Below are 21,016 nucleotides of genomic sequence, written 5' to 3'. Positions count from 1 at the left end.
ATCATTGCAGCAACAATCAATTTGGACCTAGCAATGGTGGTTGTGCCCAACTGGTTGCCTCTTTTATCTAGTTTTTACTAGTTTAGTAAACATCAGTACTTATCATTTTACTTCTGTCATTCAGTTTTTTTTTATTTAACAGCAGGACGTATTTTGTCCTATTTTTTTATGTAATTGATTTCTAAATTTATATTTTCCACAAGCACTAAAGTAGATGATTTGACCTCACAGATGACCTTGATGAACTTGGGCCGTTCAGTTGTGGTGCTGCAGTAGTTGAGTGGCTGCATGCTGACCTGCCCTGACCTCCGTTAGCCTGCCGCAGTTCTGACGGTCAGCAGAATACTACAGGGAGACTAAATGCTTTCATCTCTCACTGTCTCATTTCTCTGTCGTGTTTTTATTTTTAAAAATCAAGCCTGTGAATATAATCTATTCTCTATTTTTCCATTTTGTAATTATTTCATTTCTTTATTCCACTTCTTTGGAGAAATACTGAAGCTGAAAGATTGAATAAATTGATGGTGGTAGAGGAAAATGTGGTGTGTTTATTAGTGAATGATGCATTGGTGAAATATATTAAGATGCAAGGTAGAAATGTTTAATGTTTAAATACATTTTATACATTAACAAATACCGTTCAAATTAATTTTAAAACATTTTTAATATTTTGGTGTCGGTGTATTTTATGTGCGGTGCAGTTGTTCCGTCCGTCCACTAGGCGGAGCTCCGCGCAGATCGGCCCGGTGCAGCGGCGTCGTTATAAATACAGGCCGGAAGAAGTGAAGTATTTCAGCAAAGACAAGTGTACATGTGTGTGAAACTGGCGTTGTGTTATTAACGCAAAGGTAAGCTTCGGATCCTAAGTACTAGCACACAAATGTACCGCTCTACCGTTGTGGGTCCAGTTCAGTGTGAGGACTTGTGCAGCTCGTCCCTGGTCGGAGCTGAATCTTATGTTCGGTTCAGAGGACCTGTAATTAAAACACGGTGCGTTATTGGAGGCAGGTGAAGCGTCTCCGTCAACGGTCATGTTAAGATAATGGGGGAACTGGTCGCAGCTGTGAAGCAGCAGCGCAAGCAGCAGGTAATGAAGTAGGCAGCTAGCTTGCTGCCGGCTAGCATCGAACACCACCAACCGTGTGCTTCCGATTATTGTAGGTTTGATTGAGTAAACGTTTAATGTTTAAAGACGCCGGTAACGTTTCCCGTTTGTTGTGAATGAACGTGAACGCGAAGCCTCCGTGTTGTGTGTTAGCAGCGGTTGTAGCACTGCTAACTAAGCTAGCTGCTTATCAAAGGCTTTGCGTTCTCTGCGTCGGAGGAATCGCGACTAAGGCGAGAGTTGAGTGAAACTTGTGTTACGCCACCACTGAGCCTCAGTCCATTTAACTGAGTGGGTGCTATTTACACACAGGTGACCCGACATGACGCGTCTGTGCCACAGAACAACATTAATGAGTCCAAATCGTTTCACAGATGTGAAGTATTTAATGTACTGGACTGTGTCACCTCAAACTGTCTCACATTTTTGCACAAAGACATAAGTTTGAGTACAATCACTTACCTTGATGTCATGGAAATATTTTTTTTTGTTCCAGGGAGATGCAGAGCTCGTCCAGATCAGCGAAGCAGAGGTGCATTTATATGGGATTCCTCTGAAAGAATATTAGGTAAAGTCCTCTTACATTAAATCATTTTAAGACATGTTCGACAGCTGGTCACTGAAGACGACAAATATTTTCATTCTAGGTTTGCACTTTTCAGCCTGATTTAGGACAGCCCCTGGTTAAAATGTCTCAACGGGGGTATTTAACTGCTCTTGTGACCACGGTACTAGGCACAGCTGTAGGAGGACTGCTCATATGGCAGGTTTACAGAACGAGAAGGAAGAAGCTGCCTTCCGTCCAGAAGGTGGCCGAACCTGTGGAGGATCCACCACCTGCGGAAAACAACTTGACGCATTTTACGGAGCAGAAAGTAGAGCCTGCGGAGCGTCCGACCCCACAACTAGCCCCTGTCACACACATCCCTTCTTCTGAGCAGCTGCTGGCGGTGAAACCAGTGGTGGTGAGCTCTGAAGACGAGTGGGAGCAGCTGTGGCCACTGATGCAAAAGGAGCTGTCAGTGTTCCCTGTGCTGGGGCTGGACTGTGAATGGGTAAAGACCGACGCCGTAAGAAATGCCTTTTCCATATTTTAGAATACAAAGAAGAAAATCCACTTTTTTTAAGCAATAATATAAGATAATGCATAAGTAAACTGTATATCTTCAGTATTTGCACTTGAGGTCAGAAGAAAAGTAAATTTAGCAAATTCAGCCATTCTTCATGAAATTGTTCTTTCTTATGACCTGGCGGCTGTTTGTCCGACAGGTGTCGGTGAGGGGTCAGGCATCTGCAGTCTCCTTGCTGCAGATGGCGTCGTACTCGGGTCTGTGCATCCTGGTGAAGCTGCTGGCATTTCGGAGCAAGCGGCAGCTTCCGCTCAGTTTGAAGGGAGTCCTCCAAGACCCCCGCATTTTGAAAGTTGGCGTCGGTTGCTATGAAGATGGCAAGCGGCTGATGTGTGACTACGGTCTGTCGGTGGCGTGTGTGGTCGACCTGCGTTACCTTGCTTTACGACAGAGGTACAGTGTACGGGGTTCCTGTCGCTGCCTTGGTTTCACATTGTGAGAAGTTTATAGTTAACTTTGCACCATGATTATTTTCAAATCTGTGCTATTTTTTCAGGCAAACAAAAGTGAACAATGGCCTCAGTTTGAAGTCGCTGGCAGCAGATCTGTTGAATGTGTCACTAGATAAATCCCTGGAGCTGCGCTGCAGTGACTGGGAGGCAGATGAGCTAACAGTGGAGCAGGTGATTTTATTTTAGAGTTATTCAAATGTTGCATATTAAAAAAAAATTGACATTACCTGAATGTGGTCACCAGGAAAACAGATTTCATTCTGTCAAAAAAAATGTGTTCTTGGTCAGTTGGTCAAATCATGATTTAACACAAACCTAAAGTAAATAGTAAAATGCTTCCCCTCTCTCTAAACCTGTTCTCGCTGCCCCCTGCAGATGACTTATGCGGCCAGAGATGCCCAGGTTTCCATCGCGCTCTTCCTCCATCTCCTCGGCTTCATCTCTGAAGCCGGGCCCGCCTCTTCCAGCGGGAGCTCCTACCCTGAGTTGGCTGCCTGCTGCCAGGGCCTGATGGATGTGCCCTTCAAGGGCCGGGGAGAAGTAGACGAGAGAGCTGCCAACGGAGAGAGGAGGCGGAAGATGCGGAAAACGCCCACTTCTGAAAGCCCAGAGGCTGGAGATCAGCAAATCCCAGACCCTCGAAAGAACAACAAGAGGAAACCACTGGGTGTGGGCTATTCTGCAAGGTGAGAACACACCCAGTGATAAAAGCAATGAACTTAAAATGTCCTGCTCAAACAGACACTGGGCTTCAATCAACTATTGTAAACCTAAACTGAACTCTTGAATATTTGTTTGAGTAAAGCCCTGAAACATGTCCCTCTGATGATTACAGGAAGTCTCCTCTCTATGATAACTGCTTCCTCCACGCTCCCGATGGCCAACCTCTGTGCACCTGTGACAAGAAGAAAGCCAAATGGTACCTTGATAAGGGAATAGGAGGTACCCTACCTGACTTCATCTGGCTCATTCACTTCACTCTCACAAACATTCCTGACCTTATTGTTCTGTGTTTTTAACTTTGTCCTAAACCTAAATCTAGCGATGGTTTCTCTGCTCTGCATGAGTAGTAATCTTTTCTGAAGACCTGTTAATCCCCTCTGTTTCTGACCCAGTGCTCCAGAGTGAGAAGCCTTTCATAGTGAGGCTGCTCTTCGAGCCGTCTGGACGCCCGGACTCCAACCAGGACTACTATCTCACCGCCAAAGAGAACATCTGTGTAGTCTGTGGCAAAAAGGATTCCTACATCAGGTGTGGCACGTTGCTACGTTCTTTTTTAATGTCACTTATGTTATCTATAGTTAAAGAAATCTGTTTTTTGTGTCGTCAAATCTGAATACGTTGTTTATTCTGGTCCCGCAGGAAAAACATTGTGCCGCACGAGTACAGGCGGCATTTTCCCACCGAGATGAAGGACCACAACTCCCACGACATCCTGCTGCTCTGCACCAGCTGCCACGGCGCGTCCAACGTGCACGACGGCTTCCTGAAGCAGCAGCTGGCCGAGGAGTTCGCCGCCCCCCAGGGCTGCGAGGAGGGGGTTCGCCTCCTGGAGGACTCGGAGCGACGGCGGGTGCGCTCAGCGGCCCGGGCCCTGCTCATGGCCGGCGACGGGCTGCCAGAGCAGCGGCGAGAGGAGCTGCAGGCTCTGATCCAGAGCTTCGTCAGCATAAATGGCGAAGGGCTGACGGACGACGTGCTGAAGGAGATGGCTGGATTGGAGACGAGGTGAGCTTTGATTCAGGCAGTGCACATATGGGTCGCTGTTCTGATGCCGTTGGTTTCCACTGTAAAGCATGTGTACTTGTGGCCTCTCTCTCCTGAAGGATCTTCAATGAGGCCTATGTGCCTCACGGCCTGAAGGTGGTGCAGGCGTACGCTGAGCTAGGCCTCCGGGGCCTGATGGACCTGGAGCGCCGCTGGAGGCAGCACTTTCTAACCACTATGCAGCCTCGCCACCTCCCTCCCCTCTGGTCCGTCGACCACAACCACGACAAGTTCCTTCGCAAATACGGAGAGGACCTGCCCATCCAACTCAACTGACTGCGCCCAAACGCCGCACACCAGGTCAGAAGACGGTTTCCTCATTCAGTGGTCAGAGTGCCAGATGGATTAGAAACTTCCAAAGCCACTATATCGTGTTACGAGCCAGATTACTAGTAGCGAGAGAATGAATGCACTGATCTACCGCCCTATCTCAATGCTGCCGGCATGTGGCTGCTGTCGAGCTCCCACTCGGGCATTGAGGAGGCAAAGATGAGTGCGTGAAAGAACACACTATCCGTGATGGACGGGCTATGCGAGCAGAGACTCCTCCTGTGGAGAAGTAGTCCAGCACCAAATCTGATCAACACTAACTTTGGTTGTCATGTAGTTGCACATGAATGTTTTAATATGAAAAAAATGTATAATTATTTATGAAAATGAACAGATATTTATCTACCAGCTTTCAGACAAAGCTGCAGCCTGCTCTTAACTTGCTCCTAAATGTTTTCCTCCCCCCTGCCCCTCCCCCCTCTCCCCCAGCAGGACCGCAGCTCTGCCTGAGAATGAGAGAATTGCTTTGCATAGAGAGGGTCATTTTAATCGGACCTTTAAATTATTGGTCGCTCTCCCTGCTTCTGTTTCGAGACAGACGAAGGATGAGTTTTCCACAAGAACCTTGGAGTCAGAGTTTGGTTTCAAGGCGACCTTGTTTTTGCGCAGGGACAGTCCAGTTCAGTCAGCTGCTTGGGTTGATCATTGAGCTCCAGACGCGTGTTCTGTGGACGGTTCTCCTCGGGTTTGGGGCATCTCCATGGCCCATGTTTTAATGTGCCTCTTAAATCTCCAAACCCGACGGGAGGCTCGTCACAGCATCGGGACACGACCTCACTTCATCCTTCAGCAGTTTCATTACGACGTCAATTTACAGAATCCAAAAACGCACCGTGAAGAAAAGCAGCCAACTGACGTGACTGAGAAATGTTATTTAAGACCGTCATATGCAAGGCAGGTTTCTGAGTTATGAACGTGATAAACTTATTTACAATATATGGAACTTTAAAGTATGAACAGCTGCTGTTGTCTTTGTATTTTCCTGTCAGCTCTGACGCGGTTTTCCACATTGTGAATGAATCAAATAAAATAAGTCATGTTTATATTAACCTTGTTTGCGCAGCTTCCCTCAAACGATTTATAAAGACACAAGCATATTCACATTTTTATTTCTTACAAAATCACAGTTTAATAAATAGTCTGTAAAAATGAGTACAAAAGTGGTTTTCTTAACATTTCATATATGAATCACTCATGACTTTTTCAGGTCAAAGGAGTCTTCAGTTGGATTTTTGTCAGGAATGACTTTTTCTTTGTTTTTTTACAATCTAGTTTTGCTGAATTAAGGCCTCTTGATTTTGGCATCAGAACAATCTGTCAGTCAAATGGTTTTGTATCTGAAGTTGAATTAGTGTAAATAATGAGCTCCCCTGGTTTCACAGTTCAGTCAGGAAAAAAATGAAACGGAACACATTTACAAATAAATACCAAAGTGGCTCAACATGCAGACAATCCCTTTGTCCTAAAAGCTGACAACAGACATCTCTAATGGTCAGTGTTTGACACTGGACAGAACGAGAACAATGGCACATGAGGCGGCTTCGTGGGGGGAGCTGCTGGGGCTCCCCTTTCCGAAGTTAAGCGGCGCTAAGGAGTGCAAGCCTACGTGAAGAGACACCGACATCTTTACTGCATTACAGCCGAACCTCTGAGGGCGGAACCGACACCAGCCGTCGGTACGGTGAGGATGAAGCTGAGAGCGTACACACAGTATTTACTAATGTAATGATGCTTCCTCACTCCTGACAGATGGAGGTGATACCTGCAGCTTTATCCACACTGTACAGGTGTCGGTACCAATCCTCTGGCGTGTCCACCTGGACTGCAGAGCTTCAGCACTAAGTTACTGCATATTAAAACTCCTTGTGCACTTGTTTGATTTAACCATTAAATCTCTGGATGCTTTAGTCTTTTTTTCCAAAGGGGACAAGGTACTTTCACATTTCAGGACACCAGATGTTACATTATTTTAAAAGCAATACAATAAGGCATATTCTAAAGAAGTCCCCAACTTTAGCTCCAATTTAAAGCCCATTTTTAAAGAACAGTACAAAACGAAGCTATTTCACGTAGCAGGTTTCACATTTGGCCCTTGGAGGTGAATGCATCTACAGGGGACATTTTGCGCGCGTTTCATGAGTCGCAAAACTGATACAAAGGACCGAACCCCACTCACGTAAAAGAATTTACACACAAAGATTGTCGTAATGTAACAAAATGTGTCAAAAACAATATTGCTCCACAATGGATGCGAGGAAATAAGTCTTCGGCTTAAATACACCAGGCTACAGACCAATAGTTTAATAAATAAAGAGAAGTCGACCTCAAAATGTAAAAATGTGAAGCGGACGCTCCTTCTAGTTTTTGGTCAAAGGCTGTTTGTTGATGCAGAGAGGCTCCGGATAGAAAAAACTACTTCTGTTTTATGGTCGTTAGCTGATAAATGACCCTCAAGCCCTTGAAACACGTTAAAATGGGCTTTAAAGACGAAAAGAATGTTAAATAATCCAAAACAGCACACTTTGCTCTCCCTCCTCCTCCCAACAACCCCAACTCATTATTGCTTGCGTGATAACACAAATACGGGGGACGCGTCGTCTCGAAAACCAGACGAGACCAAGTAAAGTATACGTCAACAACAGCAACAACAAGGGTCAAATCCTATAAAAAAACATGACTGCCTCCTTTTCCCTCGTGCGCCTCGGGGTTCGTTCTCCTCCAGCGAAGGCCGCGCTCCGTTTTGTGGGAAGAGACACAACGTGGATGTTTGCTGGTGTATTTTTCAGGACGTAGCAAGTCACAGATTCTTTGGAGTATCCGTTCGTCGAGCCGAGATGACGGAGCCCGCGGCGGGATTCGACCGCCGTCCCGTCGCGGGACTCCATGTTGTCGCGCACGCGCACATTCACACCCTTCGTCGCACATTCACCGCGCTCCTCAAACGCAACTCGTCTGAAAACACGATTGGCACAGATTATCAAAATAAATACCCTGGAAGCTTGGCACTATGCAAAAGAAACTTCACATTTTGGAAAGAAATCTTATAAAAAACTATTGAATAATCTCAGTCTACGCCACGTGTTCGTTATCCTCACTATTACTTATATACTATATGCTGATGAAGGTTACACCAGTGTCGTAAACCTCTGAATGACTTAACTACCACTGAAACAATATAGCTCCTATTCAAATAGATTTTTTTCCCACGAACAGACATCAAAATGAAGAATCTAACATCTATGGGACTATAGATAGTGCTGTTGTCTGGGATGCATCTCTTTATAGTGCCTCTTAGTTTTTTTCCCCTTCTTTTTAAACAATCGATTCATAATCTGACAGTTCTAGGGACAGATAAAAAGTCCGGCACCCCTTCCTCTGCTTGCTTCCACCTCAGACAGCCGTTTTCCGCGCTGAGGTGCGTCCGAGCGCGTTACCTCAGAGGTGTCCCTCCAGGATGCTGGTGACGGCCTGGTCCAGCGCCGGGCCGGACACGGCTCTGGCCGAGGCCGCGGCGGGGCCCTGCAGCCGCTGGAGCTCCAGGATGCTGTCGATGGCGCTCTGCAGGTGTTCGCTGAGCATGTTGTCCTCCTGGAGGGGGGGGGGCAGCGAGCCGAACTGCTGCAGCTGATGCTGATGCTGATGCTGCTGCTGCTGATGCTGATGCTGATGCTGATGCTGCTGCTGCTGATGCTGATGCTGATGCTCCGGCCGAGGCGACGCATCCAGCCTGTAGCATTTAAGTTTTGGGGCGCTGACATCTCTGGGCGGCAGCTCGAAGCAGGCGGCCTGTGGCATAGGAGGGTTTGTTTTGGAAGTGGGCGCTGCCTGCGGGCCGTCCTCCACAGTGTTGGCAGGCAGCGCTCCGTTGGAGAGCTCCTCGTCGGGCTGAGGGGGCTGAGGGGGCTGAGGGGGCGGGGCAGCTCCGTTGGACGGCCGGGGGCGGCGCTCGGGCCCGGATCCGCCGCCGTTGGCCAGCTGCCCCGTGTGGTCCCTCTTCAGTCCCGCGTCGCACGCCGAGTTGTGCACCACCTTACGGGAGCCGGACTCCTGCTTGATGGTGAGCCGGAGACCACCGCGCGAGCTTGAGCGGTACGTCTTCAGCCCCGGAGGCCGGTCAGACAGTCTGGTCCAGGCCGGTGGGGAGGAGGGGCTGCCGGAGGAGTGGGCGCCGTGGGGGGAAGACACTGATGTTGCCAAAGCCATCACAAACGACTCTGGGGGGAAAAAGAACGTGTGAGGGATGTTTGCAGTAGCAACACGACCATCACAGCCCAGTACCACTGGAATAACTGGACTGGTACGTATCCCAGGCAACACAACAACCGTGTCTCACATATTAATGTAGTACAGCGTCGGCATCACTTGCCTGTTAATCTCTCTATTTTTGGATTGTGATTTACTGAGCAGTGCAGGGATCCAGACATTTAACATTTAGTCTCCGCACGCTTCCTTTCTCGACTTTTTAATTAACATAACAACCTTGCTTTAATTTGCTCTTAACCTCTCACGTGTAATTTCTCCATCATCACACTGAATCTTTCCCAGCACGACCCCCCGCTCCACATTTACACAGCTTAATTACCCGCCGACACCTGGGAGCTGCTCTGGACCCGACGTGAAGGTTAAGTGCTGCCTTCCAAAAGGCGCCGCTAAATTAGAGTGTCACTAATTCCCTTTCCCCGCGGCGCGGCGCTCGGCGTGATGTGACGCGGCGCCGGCCGGTTTCCTGCTGCCGGGACGCTCACCTGGGTCTCTGCGGGCTCGCCGTCTGTCCTCCGCTAGGGAGAAGCGCTCGGCCTGAAGGAAGAGACGCTCCAGCATCACCATCTCCGCCGATGGACTCTCCTGCTGTGGAGACGCGTTGAGGAGCTCATTAACGGCTTGTTCTGCCTGCAGATGCTTAATGTGCCTCCACCGAGGCTTTGTCTTCATTTCTGAACCCTGAGTCCTCGCTGCCTGTTTATCTGTTCATAGACTGATAGGATTCTGTCTGTTGATGCTCAATTATAAGTAAATATGGACTTGTCAAAATCCGCTACTATAATTGTATATAATACCTGCAGTTCACTGTGTTGACACAATTTACCATTTTATATAAATATGATAGGATAATTGACTTAACTGATTATGAAAGTCACCAGAACCATATCTGTCAAGTTTGAAGAAGCCTTTTCCTTGAAAACTTGAATCATGTTTCTTATCGTTAATGGCAATGGTAATATTTAAATTCTCTGCTTTGTTGCATTGGATAAACTACAGAAGCCAAGCCCGTCCTCTGAACTCGCTTTCCAGTCATTTGCATTTGACTTTTAAACACTTAAACCTACCTGGGTTTCTCTGACCAGTAGCTGCCTGTATTTGTTCACCATGTCCTTGGTGCGTTTTAGTAGGAACCCAGACACGGTGTCGAACTCCTGATCCACTGTGAGCAGAGAAACAGTTAAAGCCCAGGGTCATTTAAGCTACAAAACGCTGATGCATTATTAATGGCATAATACGCGAATCGTCCCACTGACCTAAATTGAAGTCGCCCTCGGTGGGCAGGTGACCGGAGCAGGTGTGGTACGGCAGCAGGCGCCGCACCGCATCCTTCAGGGAGGAGAAGGCCGGGCCGGTGGACGAGTGCTGGACCGCTAAGTGGTCCAAGCACAGCTGCTGCTGGAACCTGCGCCGCAGAGGGAAAGCGGGACGTGAACTAGCAGCGAGTAGGAGGAAACAGTGAAAGCATCCCTGCAGGGCTGGGATTAAAGAACATTAGTGAGGGATCAGACTTAATCCACTTCTGTAAAACCAGCCAACTGTTGTTGAATGAATTAACTGGCTGATTATCACTAACCGTTATTACTCACTAGCAACGAAAGGAGGACAAAGCTGAAGAGGAAGTGGGAAAACTGTTAGTGAATTAAAGGCAAACTGCATTTAATTGCTCGTCTGGGTTCCAATGACTCAAGATGCTGTTGTTGACTTTACTTTAGGACTGCTGTCTTCCAGCAGTACTTGCAGACGTAGCTGAAGCACAGTACAGGTGTGAGTGTGGCTTTCTGCCAGCTTCAGCCACGGCTCATGCGTTTGCGTGATCTCGGGTTCCGGGTTCTGCTGCTGCCCGGGCTTCGGGCTCCTACCTGTGCCTGCGCACTGCTGGTGTGAGCCTCTCCTCTCGCTGCCGCTCCGGAGCGTCCGCCAGCTGGAAGGACAGACGGAAGGAGCCATGAGAGCGTTTCAAAGGGGCCACAGGTGATTCAAAAGCAGAGCCGATGCAGACGAAACCAGACGAAAAGGATCAAATATTTAAATTCAGGTCTATAATTCAAACTGAACTGAATTAGAAATACAGTCATATAATTAGAACTAATTAATGATTAACTTACTATCAGTCAGTGAGTGAGCAGAAAATCAGCAAGCTAATCTACTAGCATGCTTTGCACTACGGCCTTGGCCTTTAAAGGCTGTATCCTACAAACAGGAGGCTCCCTGCTGTGCCTTCTCTAACAACCAGACTGAACGTGCGCTGATGATCTCACCTTGGTGCCGCTCGGCTGGCTCATCTGGACGGCGCCGCACTCTCTGGCTGCTGGGGACACGGTCCGGGCCGCAGGAGAGCCCGGACCCGGACAGGCGTCGAGAGCAAACGCCTTACTCTCCACGGTCAAGGCAGCTGTTGGCTCTGAGGACGAGGATGACGATGCGGGTGGAAGCGGTGATGGTGACGACGGCGTTAGAACCACACACAGAACGGCAGCATGTTCAGTCGTGCTTTAACCGGCAGCTCAACTCACTGTGTGTGTGCTGTCGGACAGCGGCGGCGTCTCCTCCTTTGGAGACACCCGCGGACACAGCAGTGGGGTCGGGCTGCTGCTGAGGCACCGGGACGCTGACGTGCAGAGGGGGGGGGCTGCTGTGGACGGAGGACAGAGGCGGGGGCGCCGACATCTGGACCTGGGGCGAAGGCTGCGGGCCGGACGCCTGGACCAGCACCTGGTTCTGCGCGAATAAGGCCTGCGAGACGTGGCGCTGGTGAGGAACCAGGTGAGGAACCGGGGGGTCCACGTGGGACTGCGTGGCTGTGGGCGGTGAGGCCGGAGTTCCGGGTCCAGGTAGAGTCAGCTGAGGTCCGGGCGGAGGGGAGAAAGCTGCCGAAGACGACGTCCCAGCGTCCGGAACCGGGGGCGAGGGGCAGAGCAGCGGCGCGTCCTCAGAGTCCGACTGGAGCGGCGAGGCCTCGGCGCACTCCGCCATCGCAGGGTGGGTGTCTCTCTCACTGGCCACAGGGGAGGCCAGCGACTCCATCGGTACCGCTGGCAGCGCTCCAACCAACAGTTCGGGCGGAATGGGGGAACTAAGTGCTCGCTGTGGAAGACATCATGGAGACAGTAACAATAAGTCACAAGGATCCGGGTGAAGTCAGAGCCAGCCACACGTGCTGAAGAGTCCTGAACCTGGTGCAGATGTTCCATGAAGGCCTGGTTCTGGCTCATGGAGCGGGTCACCTCCTCCACGGCTTGGCTCACGTCCGCCGGGGGCACCTCCACGGCTGGATCGGGGGCCAGAGGCGGCTCGGGGGGCGTCTGCAGGACGGCGACCAGGGGTGGAGGCGACGCCTGCAGGCCTGCAGGGCTGGGCTGCACCGAGACGTGCTGCAGAACATGTCCGAAGGGCTGCGGGTCAGAGGGAGAGGCCGTGAGACCAGCAGGCTGAAGCAGAGACACAGGGTGCGACCACGCATTCACGACTTGGGTTAATGTCCTTCACTTAACGCTGAATCCCGAACTGTCGGTGGTTCTGAACAAAAGTCTGCTGTGTTGAAACTCGGGCTGCAAAAACACTCAGCTGCAAGTCTATAGAGCATTGCTTTATAATTATATTACTGATGGGGAATGATGAATCACAGCACAAAAGGTTTCAGGTGGCTAATAATGGATTTTGGTTCAATACGAGAATGAGTGCGACGCCTGCAGCGCGGCGGGAAACACGAGTGAATTACCCGACGCTGTGTCAGGTTGCTGATGTGTAGTAAGTGGAAAAACGGGGTTGTTTTCTATTTTAAACAGCAGGAGAACCCAGATACATCAGGGATTTAATAAGGTACGAGCGAAGCCACGGTTTGTCAGCTGAGGAGGGGGGTTTTAATAACACTGGCAAACGTGCGAATCAGGCAATATTTGTGGATTCATTCCCTGTTTACTCCAGATAATCCTTGTCTATGAGGCCACGACCGGCCGCTCACCTGTGGCAGCTGGTGGAACTCCTCAGAACCGGCCCTCTCCTCCTGAACCGCCCTCTCCGGCAGCAGCACCAACGACGCCGGCTGGAGGCTCAGCGGCCCCTCCGTCACCGCCGCCGGAGGAGCCGCGGCGGCGAAGGGCAGGCCCTGGACCACCGACGGGCCGTTGACGATGGAGATGGACGCGAGGTCCGAGGGGAGCACCCCTGAGCTGTTGATCAGGGTGATGTGGTTTCCGAGGGCCGGGCTGTGGACCAGGGTGGCGCGCTGCCCCTGGCCTCCTGCAGAGTAGGCTCCAGCCAGCTGTGCTGGCATCTGGAAGACAGTAGGGGGCGCTGACTGTAGCTGCAAGGGTGCCGACAGCACGGTGGCCTGGCGCAGCGCGAGCTGCCCCGCGGGGGTGGCGAAGACGGGGCCGAAGTTCAGCTGCCTTTGGGGCACCGTCAGGATCTGGGAGCCGTCGACGAGCTGGCCGGCGGAGGGGGTCACGCTGTGGAGCGTGGGGCCCTGGTGAGCGGGGGTCAGCAGGGGTCGAGCGGCACTGACAGGCTGCGAGATGGTGACAGGGCACTGGCCTGGAAGAAGGAACTGGTTTTGGCCTTGAAAGAGTCCCTGAGGCTGGAGCACGAAGGAGCCGCCCTGGTTGACCAGCTGCAGGCTCACCGGTTTGGAGAGCTGCTGGCCGGGCTGTTGGGGCAGAGCTGCAGGCTTCTGGCCCGGCGGCTGGGACAGCAAAATATTTGGGGAGCCAAACGCGAGGCCGGCGGCGGGTTTCTGCCCCGAAGGCTTGGGGCTGATCTGAACCAGTCTGGGCTGAATGCTGATGGGCAGCTTGGGCTGAATGGGGAGAGGGGCCCTCTGCAGGACGAGGCCCGGTGCTGCCGCCGCGGCTCTGAGGGCGGGGGTGATGAGGGGCCGACTGGTCACACTGGGAAAGGCCTTGTGGATGATCATACTGGAGCCCTGCGCCGGACTGGCGGAGAAGGAGCCGTCCGGGGCCGGGAAAACGTTTCCAGGCAGGAGCCCCATCAGCTGGGGCGGGGGGGCGGGCTTCAGGGACGGGCAGCCGGGCCCCACGGCCAGGAGGGACGGCTGGGGCGGCTCCACCGCCGCCTGGGTGTCTCTGGGCGGCGCCGCGGGGACCGGCAGGCTCACGGACTTGGGCGCGAACGGCGCGGCGGGCGGGGGGAGGAGGGGGCCGGGGGAGTAGAGGGACAGAGAGCTCCCCGCCTGGGTCAGACCCGCCTCCAGAGCCATGGTCTGCTCCGTGATCTCGGCCTCCTGGAGGCTCTGCTGGAGGATGTCGCAGGCCACCTGCGCCTCCTCCGCCTCCTCCCCGTCTCCCCCCTCGGCCTCGCGTCCGGCCCCCGCGGGCGCCCCTCCCCGCGCCGCCTGCAGCTCCTCACCCTCCGGCGACGACAGCAGGGCCTCCTCCAGGAAGGACAGGTCCACGCAGCCGGGCGGGGGCGTGCCGGGGGAGTCCCCGCCGTCCCCCAGCAGAGACACCGGACTCTGGAGGAGGGGGAAGCGAGCGATTAGCAGAAGTTAGCGCCAAGCACGGGCGCGCGTCCTCCCCGGGGGAGGCGCCGCTCGTTGTGACGCTGCCGGCTGTGGATTCACACACTCACCGGGGCATCTGGGAAGAGGGAGGGCTCCCCAGAGGAGGAGTTAATGAGCAGGTCCTCAGTCTGCAGCTGGTGGGAGAGAATCGGGCAGGTTTAGGCTGGGCTCGCACAAACACCAGGATTAGATTACAACCGTCAGACGCCCTCCGCGCCGGGAGATGTCATCATCTCTATATGATTATTTACAGTAGTGATTGTTTGTGTGTGGCTCCGCCTTTGTTACCTCGCTGGTCCCATGAAGGAAGTCATTCAGGGCTTGGGGGTCACTGTCAGGTCAAAGGGAGAGATATTATAATCACAGTGAAAATACAGTCAGTCCATGTAAATAATCTGCTAAAGGCTTTAAACACAAAGAAGACATCAGTTAGGAATATAAGTTAGAATAATGGTTTTAATTCATCTTATTGCTCATTTCTCTTTATCTGCAGGGCTGTTAAAATCAAATTACCACAAAACATCAAGTAGACAAGTCCCATCTTCATCCTCCATGTCAGCTGAGGGGAAGACGGAGGGAAAGGCAGTTAGACAGTTCTGGTAAAGTCACACCCTTCATTCATACCAGCTGTGGCTCACTCGCCCACATTAGCACCAGCTTTGTTACTGGTTCCACCTTCACTTACGTTCTCTCACTTCAACCGATAGATTGGCACAAAATAATGTACAGATTATTGAAGAGACAAATTAAATATTGATTGACTAATTGAACTCGTCCACTGAGAAAATTCTTCTGCATCGGTAGATATTAAACTTCCAGTCTTATGAAACATGTGTGTTATTCCAGAAGAAAACGGTGGACGTGCTCATTGTTGCGGTCGAAAATGGCTGAAAACCCCTGTGTTGCCCAGTAAACAGCGGAGCCCCTCGTGTTACGTACTTCACGAGTGAGAGGCCCCATACAGAGCGGTCGAGCTGAGTTCTGGTGGAGGCCTCATGGGAAACGGCGGCCGCGCGTCAGTGCCTGGAGACGGTGGGCCGCCAGGCCGAGGCGGCGGCACGCGGACGGATCCTCCCTCTGCTGGGGCATCGCTGCGTCCTCACGAGGCTGGATGCGAGAGGGGGGGGCACAGACGCATCACCACATGCTGTCAGGTCACTTGAGGTTACCAGCAGGCGAAACGCATTCTCCGCTCAGCGGTGAGACGTGAGATCAATATGTGATTCATCACTTTCTCCTCAGCGCTCGCGAGGCTGTTGCAGACATCTGGACCGAACCTGACCGACGTGATGGGGTTTTTTTTTCCCCCCCCGACTGTGCCGCGTGAGCCCGGGGCTGATGAGGAAAATGGAAGCTATTGTTGTAGCTATCACAGACACGAGAGGCAGATCTGAAACGCCTCAGCTGTAAATAGACGGCTCCCCCTGCGCCTTGGATGTGACTCGCTCTCTCCCCCCTCATGGCTGGAGAGAGGAGGAAAAACACACACACACACACACACACACACACACACACACACACACGGCAGCGGCGCAGCGCAACCCAATTATAACCTCACTCACTTGCGCCCAATTTCCCGTGGAAGTGTCTTAAAAATAAATGAAGGGAAAACGAGGCGAACCTCCCTCCGCGACGCGCTGACATATTTTTTGTTTACAACGCGACAGCCGCATTAACACCCTCAAGGTACCGCATCGCCCAATGAAATCCAGGCAAACGACCCTCATCTAAACCTGCAGCGGCAAGTGCCTGCTATTCTCCGGCAATAACGGGACCAGGACACAGTGATGCATTCACGGGTTACGTAAAGTGAATGTGTTCATGTGAAATTAATGTCCCAAACGACGCGGGACGCGGAGCCGCCGGCTGCAGCCTTCTGGTGCTTTTTATTTAATAATTTCCGCTTTTTCATTATTTATATAAATATTTCTTCGTGAGTGGGACCACGACAGCTGGCGCCCGCTGTAAATCATATCGCGGTAACAAAAGATGTCTTGTGTTAAATATCATTGCCGCGCAGTGAGCCCCGAGCGATTCCCTCATCGTTGTGCCATTAGAGTAATTCTGCAATTCAGGAAAAACAAGCAAGAGGATAAAACTCACCCCTTCTTTGTGGTTTATTGTCCTGTCAAGCGGGCCTCTGCGCCATCGATTCTCACTCAGTGGTCTTTTCAGATGCTAAAAGGAGGAGAGGGGGTGGTGGATGGGGTAGGGTAGGGTGGGATGAAGGTGGGGAGGAGGAGGAGGAGGAGGGGGAGGGGGTGCCGGGGTGGGTGTGAGAAACAGACTGGGAGAGCCCGATCACAACACAAAGGTGGGAAGAGAATACAACTCGTGGAGGCGAGGATCCGGCTTGAGCAGTGCGGCGGCGGCAGGAGAGCGGAGCCGCCGCCTCACGCGCGCCACGCCGCGCTGCGGACGCGCCGCGGCGGCGTGGAGCGCGGGAGGCGGCGGATCGATCCCCACGTTGCCCTCCGCTCACGGCCAGAAAATTCGTAAAGACTTTTCCCAGGGACAGTTTTGAAAAAAATCAATAGAACACGTGCGCGTTTGCGACCGTGCCAAAATGGGGAAAGTGCCAGCGCAGCTATAGAACTGTCCCTGTGAGGAGCACCTGGGCGCTTTACTACTGATGAGGGGGGAAATAGATGGAGGAGGAAGATGACCCGAGTTCAATGACAAATAAAAGGGAGAAACGGATTTTAACGAGAAGCACACTGGAAGGATAAAAATAAATGCTAAATAATGCTAAAGTCAAAAACTGGAGACAGATTGATGAAGACATAAGATTCTGTTACTTCCACCTAATTTGAAAGTACTTGAAATAAGCTTTTCTCCAACAGTTGGAATTGGATCAATATCCTCAGACTCACTTCTCTATCAGTAAAAACTACAAAGCAAACTGCCACAATGGCAAAGTTAAAGAGAGAAATAAATAACAGGACAAGAACAGATAAATGCTCACAGCAGATCTGTAACTGAAATTATTCTTTCGATGTAGTGATTAGGGAAAAGAAAACGTTTTCCACTGGGCAGATTGGAAGTAAAGTAAACCACGCCACTATAATTTAGACTTTCCAGCCAAGTGGTTTAAAAACAACACAAAGAGAGGGAAGCACCAGGAGAGCAGGTCAAACTGAGCGTTAAGTACATTGAAGTTAAAAAAAAATTAAAGAGAACGGTAAAGAAACTTAAGCTAAGTTTCTTCTCACATTACTGTAAAACAAATAAAATTAGTGTAAACAAAAGCAGCTAATAAATCAGCCAGACACTTTAAAGCAAATCTTTATTAACAACTCCAACCATAACATACAAAACACACCTCTCCTCCATGGAAAAAAAACAACTTTAAAAACTTCTAAATCTAAAGTCCAAATGTCAAATCTTTTGAACACAAGTTACAGAAAAAGAAAAAATATTGATCTCCAAACCCTGCACCCTCCTCAGAGGCTTCACTTCGCTGCCTGCTGGGCCTGGCGGCGAAGCAGAACGTAGATCTTCTCTTTGATCCAGTCCTTGTTGTACGGCTGGTACGTCTGTGTGTCAGCGCGATACCTGAAGCAGCATGAGAAATTACATTTGGGTTTAATTTTTGTTTTTGGTTCACAGACTTGGAAGATTAGACACTTTCCATCTAGAGTAGGCCTTTTTGCTTAGAGTAGGCCTTTTTGCTTTTACCTGTACTTGAGGTCAAGCGTCAATTTCAGCTACAAGTGAAGCATAATGGCAGCTGGTAGGGGTTGGGTTGTGCTCAAGGGCATTGAAACAGTAGAGTGGTTGTTGCACAGAGAGGCTAGAAATGCATTATCTTTTCCTCACTCATCATCTCTGCCAAGTTGGTAAAAATCAGTAAGCTAGAAATCTGGGCCAACAACTTAAAACTAATAAGATTTAAGTCTTTTTAATAACAAATTCCTTCCTGTCAACACTAATTACGGAATAAATATGAATGCACGCTCACAGCTTTGGAGACACTGGTAAAAAGAGGGTGCAAAACAAGTGACGTATGGGTGCCAACACCAGCATGAGAGAGCAGTTACTAAGGAAAACTGATAAACGCTCAACTCGCTTAATTACTTAATTTTGTCGTTAAACTACAACACGCTTGTTGAATAGATTCAGTTAACCATATTTAGGCCTGTTTCTTGACAACCAATATTTTAAGGCCCTGTTAAATCTTTATAATATGGCAACACTTACACTTTCAAAAGGCAAAAAAGGGAAAAAGGAAAAACAGACATTGATGGTAATGGTAAATTTCAACAGGAGGGAAGAGCAAGCAGTCAGAAGAATGAACAGAGGTGGACAAACAGTCAGAGAAGGAGAAAGGGGAAATCCAAAGTTCCGATGATATTTAATGTGTGATTATGTGTGAATGATAAGTCACTTTTATTAAATGTTCTAATACATTGTGAGTTTGTTATCCCAGTGAAATAAAGTTGAATGTTTCAGGGCAAGAGTCAGGTCCTGTAATCTCATGTGCAAGCTATAATTTTAAAAGCTAGGGAACCAAGGTGTCACTGCCAAAAACCACAATAGCTAAAAGAGGACATGGCCAGAGAAAATGTATCTGTAATATTCTGGTCTGTACAGATGCTATTGAATGTGAAGCAGGATGGACATGAGGATTTTAAGTAGTGAATTAGCTGGATGAATTCCTTTTCTTTACCCCAAATTAAAAACTTGTATTGCTATACCTCAAGCAGGCTAACAAATTAGCCACCTTAATGTGTGAGGCTGACCTGATCTCATGTACTGGAGATTACAGGGTAACAAACAAGATGTATGGAAGACTTGTACAAGTCTGTGAAACTTACACCAAACAGCTGAGGTCAGCCAAGTCATCAATGAAGTCAAACAGCTGGCTGATGTCATACGTTATCGATGGACTGTTGGGGTTCATTCTCTTTAGGTGCTCCTCGTACATCTTGCACACACCTATCAAAAGAAAAACAGGTAAATCAGGGACAATGCACAATCTTAGAAAAACATTACAGTATTTATTTCATCTTACCTTCCATGCACTCGTTTACTGATTCATAATCAGCATATGTCCTTCCCTCTGGCCTCTTGGTGGGCTGGACAAGCAGGATGGTGTGGGACTGGATGGGGGAGGGGGTTACACCGTTAAAATACACCACATGTTGGCTGCACATATATAGGTCAATGTGATTCTCTCTGCATTATACCAATTTAGAAGGAAGAGGCAAAAGGTGTTCTGTACAGACAGGACCATGCCGCTGCCAGATTAAACCAGCAAGTAGCTCTAAAATATTCCACAGAAGCTGCATTACTTTTCTGTTAGTGCCTTAAGCTGTTGCTGTGTAATTAGGGGATGACAACAGCTGACTGAGGATTCTTTTGAATGGGAAAAAACAGCTATTATTGCAGGAACCACATAACAGTAAACAGAAAAAAAACTACCTTATGTTGAAATTTTGGACATTATGTTTTTCTGAATATAATACTAATTATCTCTTTTTTTAAATGACTAAATACAAAGTAATGTCATTTAACGACGAGAGCTATAGAAGCCGTGTTAGCTTTATGAATACATACGTTTAACTTGTAGGACCGTGTTTTTGTCGTGTTGTATTGATACTTCTATTTAAGTAAAGGCCCTGCAAGTTTTTTCCACAGCTTGAGCACTTAGCGAGCTAAAGCTAACTAACATTAAATAACAAACCACCAGCCACATGATTTCGAAAAACCGTGGACCAGTTGGAAACCGGTCTTAGTCTGTGTACTTTATTTAACCTGCACCGTTTATGTGTAATTTGTTCATCTCACATTTACATCTGTCGAGGTTCAGTCGCAGCTGCTACACTAGCTAACCACCCAACACCCCCACATACATGCTAACGTTAGCCTCTACGTTAACCAAACACTTGCTCTGCTAACGTAAGTCGTTAAAATCGACGCGCTGCTTCGACATTAAACAAACCAAAAACACGCCTGCTTCAGGAACACGTCAAAACAACATACTAACCATGGCTGCAGTGGTTTTTATTCGGTTTCAGTCGATTCTCTTGGATCCTTGCTTCTTCTGAACGTCTCGACCCTTGTCACCGGAAGAAGAAGAAGCAATAACCAGTGACGGTGCGTTCAAAGAGTGTGGACAAATCCAGCGCGTCCCCTCTCAAAATATAAGTTGATCTTATATTAAGTTAAGAGCTTAATTTATAGATTTAATATCAGCATGTGCAAAGTAATTAATAGACAAAAAATCACATAAATGCAGTAGTCTACTAGTACACTCACTGTTGTTAAAATGTGTAATGGCTATACAATTCTCAATTAGTGTGCTATACCTGAACGCAGCTCATCGAATATTTGGTATTGTTTATTGTAAATTCTAGTTTATCTAATTTAATTAAAAGTGAGCACCAAATGATGGTGATATATTTAATTAACACTACGGAACTCAACAAAAACAAACTAAGCTCCAACG

The 21,016-nt window shown here is 49.4% G+C and overlaps 3 protein-coding genes across 8 annotated transcripts; 1 reads left to right on the top strand and 2 right to left on the bottom strand.

The window, feature by feature from the left end:
- Positions 1–720: 720 nt before the first annotated feature.
- On the top strand, positions 721–5,833 carry exd2 (exonuclease 3'-5' domain containing 2). 6 transcript variants are annotated; one of them, XM_029139569.2, is made up of 10 exons: positions 721–848; positions 1,602–1,673; positions 1,753–2,160; positions 2,375–2,628; positions 2,732–2,858; positions 3,063–3,373; positions 3,523–3,629; positions 3,803–3,938; positions 4,050–4,415; positions 4,514–5,833. In XM_029139569.2, the coding sequence occupies exons 3-10, from the start codon at positions 1,795–1,797 to the stop codon at positions 4,728–4,730; spliced, it is 1,884 nt and encodes a 627-aa protein (XP_028995402.1). In that variant the 5' UTR covers positions 721–848; positions 1,602–1,673; positions 1,753–1,794; the 3' UTR covers positions 4,731–5,833. The 6 variants fall into 6 exon arrangements, with proteins under 6 accessions (XP_028995402.1, XP_028995398.1, XP_028995399.1 ...); XM_029139565.2 differs by having other exon boundaries at positions 1,753–2,175; XM_029139566.2 differs by lacking the exon at positions 721–848 and adding an exon at positions 917–1,087 and having other exon boundaries at positions 1,753–2,175.
- A 44-nt stretch (positions 5,834–5,877) lies between these two features.
- On the bottom strand, positions 5,878–17,691 carry si:ch211-168d23.3 (BRD4-interacting chromatin-remodeling complex-associated protein). Its single transcript, XM_041069326.2, has 14 exons — positions 16,669–17,691; positions 15,505–15,672; positions 15,079–15,124; positions 14,854–14,896; positions 14,634–14,699; positions 13,009–14,517; positions 12,221–12,439; positions 11,561–12,131; positions 11,306–11,448; positions 10,907–10,968; positions 10,301–10,449; positions 10,112–10,206; positions 9,530–9,632; positions 5,878–8,998 (listed from the first exon to the last, which is right to left on the bottom strand). Exons 3-14 carry the CDS (start codon positions 15,117–15,119, stop codon positions 8,220–8,222), a joined length of 3,780 nt encoding a protein of 1,259 aa, XP_040925260.1. The 5' UTR covers positions 15,120–15,124; positions 15,505–15,672; positions 16,669–17,691; the 3' UTR covers positions 5,878–8,219.
- Positions 17,692–17,832: 141 nt separating this feature from the next.
- Positions 17,833–21,013, bottom strand: LOC114848803 (enhancer of rudimentary homolog). Its single transcript, XM_029139572.3, has 5 exons — positions 20,877–21,013; positions 20,555–20,626; positions 19,580–19,667; positions 19,383–19,503; positions 17,833–18,120 (listed from the first exon to the last, which is right to left on the bottom strand). Exons 2-5 carry the CDS (start codon positions 20,555–20,557, stop codon positions 18,018–18,020), a joined length of 315 nt encoding a protein of 104 aa, XP_028995405.1. The 5' UTR covers positions 20,558–20,626; positions 20,877–21,013; the 3' UTR covers positions 17,833–18,017.
- Between the last annotated feature and the right edge of the window lie 3 nt (positions 21,014–21,016).

Source organism: Betta splendens, chromosome 22 (assembly GCF_900634795.4).
Source record: "Betta splendens chromosome 22, fBetSpl5.4, whole genome shotgun sequence".
Taxonomy (NCBI): Eukaryota; Metazoa; Chordata; class Actinopteri; order Anabantiformes; family Osphronemidae; genus Betta; species Betta splendens.
This window is presented reverse-complemented; position numbering and strand designations above follow the sequence as displayed.